General features: G+C 42.4%; 1 protein-coding gene across 1 annotated transcript; it reads left to right on the forward strand.

Annotated features, from left to right (window-relative positions):
- Nucleotides 1–63: 63 nt before the first annotated feature.
- tbrg4 (transforming growth factor beta regulator 4) lies at nucleotides 64–6728 on the forward strand. Its single transcript, XM_008323611.3, has 11 exons — nucleotides 64–169; nucleotides 1564–1977; nucleotides 2077–2397; nucleotides 2945–3119; nucleotides 3304–3461; nucleotides 3583–3693; nucleotides 3779–3923; nucleotides 4805–5044; nucleotides 5151–5235; nucleotides 5331–5445; nucleotides 6249–6728. The coding sequence occupies exons 1-11, from the start codon at nucleotides 83–85 to the stop codon at nucleotides 6348–6350; spliced, it is 1953 nt and encodes a 650-aa protein (XP_008321833.2). The 5' UTR covers nucleotides 64–82; the 3' UTR covers nucleotides 6351–6728.
- The last annotated feature ends 1563 nt before the right edge of the window (nucleotides 6729–8291 follow it).

The raw sequence follows: 8291 nt of genomic DNA on the forward strand, positions 1-8291 counted from the left end.
AAGCAACTTAATCTACGCCACCTATAGCGTAGAAGAAGTCACGCCAGCCAGTGAACCAATTATATCTGCGTCCACTAGTCACATGATCCTAATACGTCATTTTCCGGCGTCTGCCGCAATCATATCGGTCCATGTGAAAAGCTTCCACCAAAGTTGTCCTTCCTCCTCGGTAAGTGCGTTTTAAATGTGCGGGAAATCTAATATTGTGTATATTTGGTTTAAGTTAAGCCCGCTGTTGGTCGGCCGAGACGATTCGGCGTAGTTTTACGGCCCATAGCGTCTTTTCTCTACGGTAGCAAGGTCAACATTTAACGTTTCATATAGGAAGCAGGATACGGCGAATGTGTGAGAGACTGTGCCGGTGTCTCAGCAGAAAAGGTCCCCGAGCAGTGACAGTCACTGCAGACACTTACTGTGCAGTTAGCCTTAATGCAGCGTGTGTCTCGGTGTCTTTGGTGGTCTGTGGTGGTCTGTGGTTAGTCACTTTTTTGACATTAAGATGCTACAAGGTATGGTTGTCTTTGGTGAGTGACGTATTTTAAGAATATGTCCGCGAGAAGGTATCACAGCAGTCGTACTTGATAATATTTAGTCATTTAATAGTTTGAATTTGAGCAATAAATGAAATTGGAGTCACTGGAAATATTAGTTTATTTATTAATGCGTTTAAGCAGTAGAGGATAAAAGAATGTGCTGCATTCAGGTGTTTTTCTACTGCACTTCCTGTTGCTCAGCTCCATTGGCTTCTGTTGCAAGTACTATTACAATGAAAAGTATTTGTAAAAGAGGATTTGTTTGGAATAGAATCGGTGTTGTTGATCTCTTCTCTTCAACCTCTGAAGTTTATTTTGTGGAGCGTGGTTACACATTGTAATTTGATTGACATCACCAACGTCATTAGTGTTCTTTTTTTTTCTACTGGACTCCCTTTACTGTTTTGTTGAAGCAGATCCTGCTACAGATTCAGTGTCATTTTGTTTAGTTTTTAAAAAATATATAATTTACTAATGCTTGTTGTTGATTTAATATTATTAATTAATTTAAATAAAAATTTGGTCAAATGTGACTTTTTTTTTTGCTTTCTTTTGCTGATTTTGCTAAAATTTTGATCCATGGTTTTGTTTTGTTTTTTGGTAAGTTTAACATTACTTTTTTGGATTTTGAAGGATTAATGATACACGTTTTAGCTCCTAAGACTGCATTTTGACTGTCCATTCTGTTATTTATTACACTCCATTATTACAGTAGTGTTTTCAGTGTCCACATCCTTGTCTCTGTATTCTATATATTTTGTGTTAGAGCAGTAGAGACAGTGGATTAAACCTAGGACATTATAGACCAGTGTTTAATCTTGAAGATGCAATAAAAATGTATATTATATTACTGTATTATACAGCTAATATGGTTATTACTAATATTTGTATATTTAAAAAAAAATTAACCTTTCTTTAACTTCCAAGTTGAATGTCGTATTTTGATGCTGATAATACTAATGCTGGTAATACTGCTAATAATACAAAAACTAGTATCACTGATCTCACTGACCACTTCTGTCCTCCACAGACCATGGCCAGTCGCCTCCTGAGCAGATATGCCCATCTGCTATGCAGGGCCTCCTCTCAGGCTCCGGGTAGCGCTGTGGCGTCAGTGAGCCGTCTCCCGATGACTGTGACTCCACCTGTAGAGGTGCAGAGGACTGAGGGCTGGCCCCAGATCAGTAAGAGGTTCATGCACGAGAAGAGTTCACTCGCCACGGATGACGCCGTTTGGGATCAGACCTCGTTCTCCAAAGTGAATGATTTGATGAAGAAGGCCACTGTGCCAGAGGACGTTCTGCAGGCTTGGGTGGAGCACGGAGGAGATGCTAATATGGCTGCAATCAGCCTGGTAAAGTGGACTCAGTTGGTGCGAAAGACAAAGGGCGATTTTAAGATGGATTCTAGAATAAATGAAATGCTGGACACCATATCTGCACAGGTACACTGAAAACAGACCTTTCCCAGGATGCTGATCTCTTGGTCATTCTTTTTTTAATCAATAAACATGTCTGAATTTTATTATTTGTTTCACCCCCAGGTGTCCAAAGTGTGGAACTACAGTCTGGTGTCCACCTTGTCTTCTCTGTGGATCATTAAAATTCCCCGGAACGATTCACGATTGCTCTCCATTGAGCAAGAGGTTCTCTGGCGAGTGCGTAAGCTGACTTGCAAGCAGCTGGCCTTCCTGGTGACCTCAGCAGCTGACAGAAAGGACCAGCAGGTGGCACTGATACTGAGCACTGCATTGAAACACTTGGAACTGCGAACGACCGAAATCATCGACACCAAAACCGTCACCGATCTGTTTGTGAAGCCGCATCACTTGTCCCCGTCCCTTAAGCAAAAAGTAGAAGATAAGGTATCTGACATTGTTCCAATTATGATTAATCATGACAATTATTGGAACAGAAAGACAAATAACAGCAGGTAGATGTCAGTGATTCACACGTGTTTTTATTTGTGACTGATCCAAATGATCGAATTATTAATATTGAAACATTGAGTGTGGAGAGGAAGCGTTTTTAACAGTCAATGCTACGGCTAAATCAAATTCCCTCGCATACCACTAGAGGGAGCCCAAGCACCATCAGTTATTAGTATCCTATAGTTTAACCGATAAGTCTTGTTTCAATTGTTGCATTTCTTTGTGAAAAAATATTTTTAATGAGTTGTTTTACTGAAAATTAGCCGATTTCAAAGTACTTTTATTGGAGTTGATACAAGTATTTTCCATTCCAGGAACATTAGAACAAGAAAATGTCACTGAATAGTAGAAAACAGCATTGTGTCTTATGCAAAATGTGTCTTATGTTATGCAAAGATGTAACATAGCCGGCAAAGATGTAGCAGAGCGTATAATATCCACCTCCATAAAATTACTCTACCTTCTCCTGCATGTCTTCCAGGCCTTGGAACTGGCCGAGAGCTTTTCAGCAGAAGAGATCCGTAGGATCCTGTTATCCTTGGGAATTCAAAGCCGGAGAAACGTCCCACTTCTCAGAGCTCTTTCCTACCATCTCATACAGAAGCCCTCATCCGATTTCACCCCTCCTCTTATATTGGACTTGGCATTTGCTTTCGGTAACAAGACTTTTATTTTTATTGGACATTTGTAGAAAGACAATTAGTTAAATTTTAAGACTCTTGATGTTAAGTACAAGTGTAATTGGTCATTGTGAACATATAATAAGTGCATTATTTCATGTTAGCTTTTCTGTAATTGTTTGCAGCTAATGATTTCCTCCTTGTCTTCACTCTCTCGCAGGGAAGTTGAATTTTCATCACACTCAACTATTTCAACGAATGGTTTCGGAATTGATGCCCCATGTTCCACAGCTGCGTCCCAGTGAAGTCACTCGCTTTGCCAAGTCCCTAACCTTCCTCAAATGGCTGAACATCCCCATGTACGAGGCCCTAACCGAGGTCAGACTTCAAACCTATGACCAGGAGCTGTAGGTAAGGAAAACAGAAGTATTTATTATTTTCACTGTAGGTTTAAAGGAAAACAGAAGTATTTATTATTTTCTCCTGTGTCTCTTTCCAGCACTTTATTACTAACCGTGCTCAGTACAGGAGCACTGAGTTCTGCAATTTGCTCATGGCCTTCGCCAGACTCTACTTCCTGCCCAGCAATAAAGACCAGTTTTTCACTGAGGTACTGATGACGACTGAAGCAGTCAGCTGACTCCACCTTGTTGTTTCCACACCTCAAATGCATTTCTTGTTTCTTTGTGCACCAGCTCCACTCTCTGCTGGACAAGTCCATCTCTGACCTACACCCCCTCCTGAGGACAGATATGGTCTGGTCTCTGTGTGTGTTGCAACAGGCTAACCCCTCTTACATCACACCCATTTTAGAACCACAATATGTTGCCAAGGTGTTGGGTAAGTGGCATAATGGGGCTTTTGATTTCACTTGTGTTTGAGTAAAACACTCGAACTGTTAAGATTGTGAAGTATTTGGTCTGAGGCCAGGTCTCTGGAGGTCTACGATGGCTGTGTGGAGATAAATGCTGAATGTTCCTTTAAAACAGTTTGAGAACTGGGAATAAACTTAAACTGTTTCAGTGATTAGTTTGAAGTTTCTCCCCCAGAGTCTCCCCTCACCTCTGCTGCTACTGCCTCTCTATTTCTGTCACCTGTCTCATGAGTTGGTAGATAATCAGAGAGAGGGAGGGGGAGTAAGGGAGGTAGACAGGGTTAGGTTAGGTGTCAGCTGTAATTCCTGGCAACATAGAGATGAATTTGAACCCATTTAACTGAAACATATTCAACTACAAATGTAAGCTCACTTCTCTGCTGAAGTCACTTTCCTGTTGGTAACAGCTGTTAAACCCTTCCATCCATCCATTTTCATCTGCTTATCCGTTACCGGGTCGCGGGGGCAGCAGGCGCCACCCAAATCACATTGCACCGTACCAATCCTTCCTGCGGGTGGTGAGTCCACTGGAAGGTACCAACCGCCCTAACCGGGATTCGAACTTGCCCAGGAGGTGAACCCTGGGGTTCCACACCAATGACAGAGACATTGCCTCTGGGCCAAAGCGCCACTAGCTGTTAAACCAAGTCCATTTAACAAACACTGTAGTAGAACAACCCAACTGCTCACCATACCATGGTAGCTGATGGTAAGGAGGTCACAGCGCTGCAATGACCACAAAAGCCTCTCCTCAACTTTATCACTGTGAAATTGACAGGTTGATATATATTTTCTATTTTATGGCCTGCACTCATCCTGATTTTATTTTATTATTTTTTACCCGCAGAGAACGATAAAAGTGGAGCAGAGAACTATCGACTGAAGCTCCTACACATTGCTACAACTCTCTCCTTAGAACACCCAGGCTCCTCTGATTTAGAACCTCCATCCTCCCTGCTGACATCATCAGTCCTGCCCACTGTCTCCCCCATGCAGAGCAGCCTGAGGGAGTCTCTGCAGAGTTTGGTGGGAGAGAGAACAGAAGCTCTTCACACTGGGGTTCAAACCCCGTATGGATGGAATATTGGTTAGTAAAAGTACAGGACAATTCCAAACATACCCTAAAATACCCTCTTATGATTCTCTGGTTATTGGGTTTAACATGATGTGTCATGGCTTTGCACAACCACTAGATGGCGAGCTGCTAATAGATTGTGACAATAAACCAATCAACTGGCCAAGCGGTGATGACCAGTCACTTCCTGCTGGAGCACGGAGGTTAGTCGTGGGAAAACTCATACAGGTTATTAAACCTTCAAGGTTTGTTTTTTGGTTTTCGTTCTTCATCAGTTCTTTTTCTTTATTTTCCTAAGGATTGCCTTCATTGCCTGGGAATTTCCCAACTTTGGTGTCAAGAGTAAAGACCTTCTGGGGCGCTTCGTCATGATGAGGCGACATTTGCAGCTATCAGGCTACACCCTTGTAGAGGTAAAGAGACACATTTTTAGTTTATCTGTGGATCAAAAACCATGAACCAGTTGACTGGATTCTATAATGTGTTTTGTTTCCATGGTGATGACTCTAAACCTTTTTGACCTTCAGGCCCAATTTTATGAGTAGAAAGTTAATCTGGAACAGACTGATGCAATACTGCCACCCCGTGGTCAAATGCTTCATTGCTTCATTAAAACAGCTTCTCATGGGTAACACTCTTTGGTTTCTTCAGTTGGTAATAGATGCAGTCCAGTTGCCCACAGGTGCAAAACTGATTTTTTGTTGCAGCCCCCTAGGTTGCACCACCTGTGGTTTAGAATCACTGTTTTAGAGGACGAGGGCAGAGCAGCATCCATGGCAACAAAGAGCTTCTTATACTGTATTAACGGGGCTAAGACACAGGAGAGTGTTGCTGCAGTCTGTGGTAAAAATAGTTGAAGCCGCAGCTGTAGGTCATCAGCAGCATCGCTGCCACCTTCATTTAGGACATCTGCTGATCTCTTCTCCAGTTTGTAGTAATTCACTGTGAGACAAGTGAGCTTCATCTATAATACAGCCACATAGAACCTGCTTACGTCACTGCCGTCTGAGTCAGACCATCCTACAACAAATGACCAAATCTCTGTTCTCTGACATCCACTACTTTTGTCTTAATCTGATTTGAATCAAAAAGGGGAAACTTTGGCAGACACTTTCTTCTCCTGACTATGAAACAGCACAATGTGACCCTGCAGTTGCTCAACAGCCTGAAAAGAAATTGAAAGTATTTGAACCGATGCACTTTGTCCTTTTTGCAGATTCCGTATTACGAATTTCTGGAACTGAAGACAGCTTGGCAAAAATTGGCATACCTGAAGGATAAAATGGGAAAGGCTGTGGCCGAGGACATGGCCAAGTAAATAGAAAAGTCCAGATGAAAATCTGCAGATTAGGCACTATCAACACACAAACACACACACTTACACTTGGATCCCAAACACCACTGCAGGAAAAAAGTCCCTCAAAAGTAAAAATAAAAAAAAGAAGAAAGAAAGCAATATATAAGTGGTTCCCTTGGAAACCTGAGGGGGTTTCCCTGTTTCCATGGTGACCAGAAGCAGCAGTTTTGGAGCAGAAGAAGGACTAAAATAAACCCAACTATAAACTGTTTAGAACTCATGCGACCAAGAACAGGCAAATACTGAGCAGGATATGATTTGAATGGACGGGTGTTCTGTCAGCAACTCTGATGTGATGTACATTTGTCATCTTATGGTAAAATAAATGTTTTTATTGAAGTTTTTGGCTTTTGATTCCTAATGGATTGACTCCTGTGTGTACGAAGAGTCACTTGTGTGCATATGTGTTGTTGTTTTCAGTGGAGCGATTGAAGAAGGGATCCATCACATCAACTGAACAGTGTTACCAGCCCATTAAAAGTCATTAAGTTCATGAATCATTCATTCATTCATCTTCTACTGTTTCATCTTTTTCAGGATCCTTATCCAGTCGTTAGCCTGGGAGGGCGTGGTCACGCCATGGACAGTGACCTGCTCAGTTGCTGGGACACTTGTAGAGACAAATGAATGGAGGGGGTAGGCGTAGGAGGGGGCTATTTGACTGATACCATCACTGATCATAAACTGTTTGCACAACAACACAGGCAGAAGCAGCGGCCTGACTTCAGTTAGCTGTTAACTAGCTAATTGTGAATCAATCATCATCCAAGTGTTTGCAGTCCCCCACGCCCCTCATACTCCCTTAAAAAGTCAAACATATTTATATTACATTTTGTTCATATGAAACACCTGTAATATTAACTTAATTTGAATATTTTAAATGTTTATTTTCAGGTGTATGCAAGAGCTAGAAGCTGAGAGGATTAAATATTTTAGAAAAGTGATGTTGAATTTCCCATTTTTGCATCAATAAGTACATCCAGCCACCTCTTCATCCATCCATCCTAACTGTGACAAAACGTTTTTCCATCTTGAAGAGATGTGGTGGATTTTAATGACATCCAGTTGGTAATAATTGGTCTCCATTATGTCAGGATCCTTCAGAACTTTTTTAAAATGTAACTTCCCTTTTGGGTGAAGTTCAACAGAGAACCGAAGTCCTGAGGAGGTGACGACTGTAAAGGGAGAATCACCAGGGGAAACATCTCTGTGGTGACTTCCTGTGAGATCCAAACAGGAAGAATGAGGTAATATTATCAGAACAGACTCTCACTGATACTTTGTTGTTCTGGTTCAGTCTGATCTTCTCCCCTCTCCTTGTTTTTGCAGTTCCCTTCCTGTCCTCTCAGGCTGAGGGCAGCACTGGCGGAGCAGGAGAAATTTGCTGACATCACCCGCCCCAGGATCCAGTCATTGCTCTGCTGTGAGAGGAGAAGGCGGGGGCAGAGAAAAGAGTGAGAGATACAGGGAGAAAATAAAGGAGGGAGGGAGGGAGGAATGGGACACTAAGGGAGAATGCTGCAGCTCACTCTTACATCTTATACACACACACACACACACTGGATCATGAGGAAGTGAAACACGTTCCCAGAACAGCAGCATCACTGAGCTGCACCACAGCACACCCTCCCATCACTCTCTCCTTTTGCTTCTCTCCCTCTCCTCCTCACCTCAAACACAAACACACAAAGACATACAGTACACGTGCTGCGGGGAAGCTCCGAAGGCTGGGTTGCTGAGTTTCCCCTCCCAACCTCCTCCCTCTTTTTGAGCATTCTTAACCCCTCCCTCTCTCTCTCTCTCACTCTTTCTCACTCTTTCTCTCTCTTCTTTTTTTTACCCTGCCTGTTCTGGCTGTATGGTTTATTATTGCAACACAGCCCAAGACAGTCAGCAGGGAGC

Source organism: Cynoglossus semilaevis, chromosome 13 (assembly GCF_000523025.1).
Source record: "Cynoglossus semilaevis isolate Cse_v1.0 chromosome 13, Cse_v1.0, whole genome shotgun sequence".
NCBI lineage: Eukaryota > Metazoa > Chordata > Actinopteri > Pleuronectiformes > Cynoglossidae > Cynoglossus > Cynoglossus semilaevis.

Bases quoted from the DNA above. Each gene is read 5' to 3' on its own strand.
- tbrg4 (XM_008323611.3), top strand. From the start codon at position 83: ATGATCCTAATACGTCATTTTCCGGCGTCTGCCGCAATCATATCGGTC. The intron at 2,398-2,944 runs GTATCTGACATT...CATGTCTTCCAG, and splicing joins AGCAAAAAGTAGAAGATAAG to GCCTTGGAACTGGCCGAGAG. The intron at 5,045-5,150 runs GTTAGTAAAAGT...CACAACCACTAG, and splicing joins CCCGTATGGATGGAATATTG to ATGGCGAGCTGCTAATAGAT.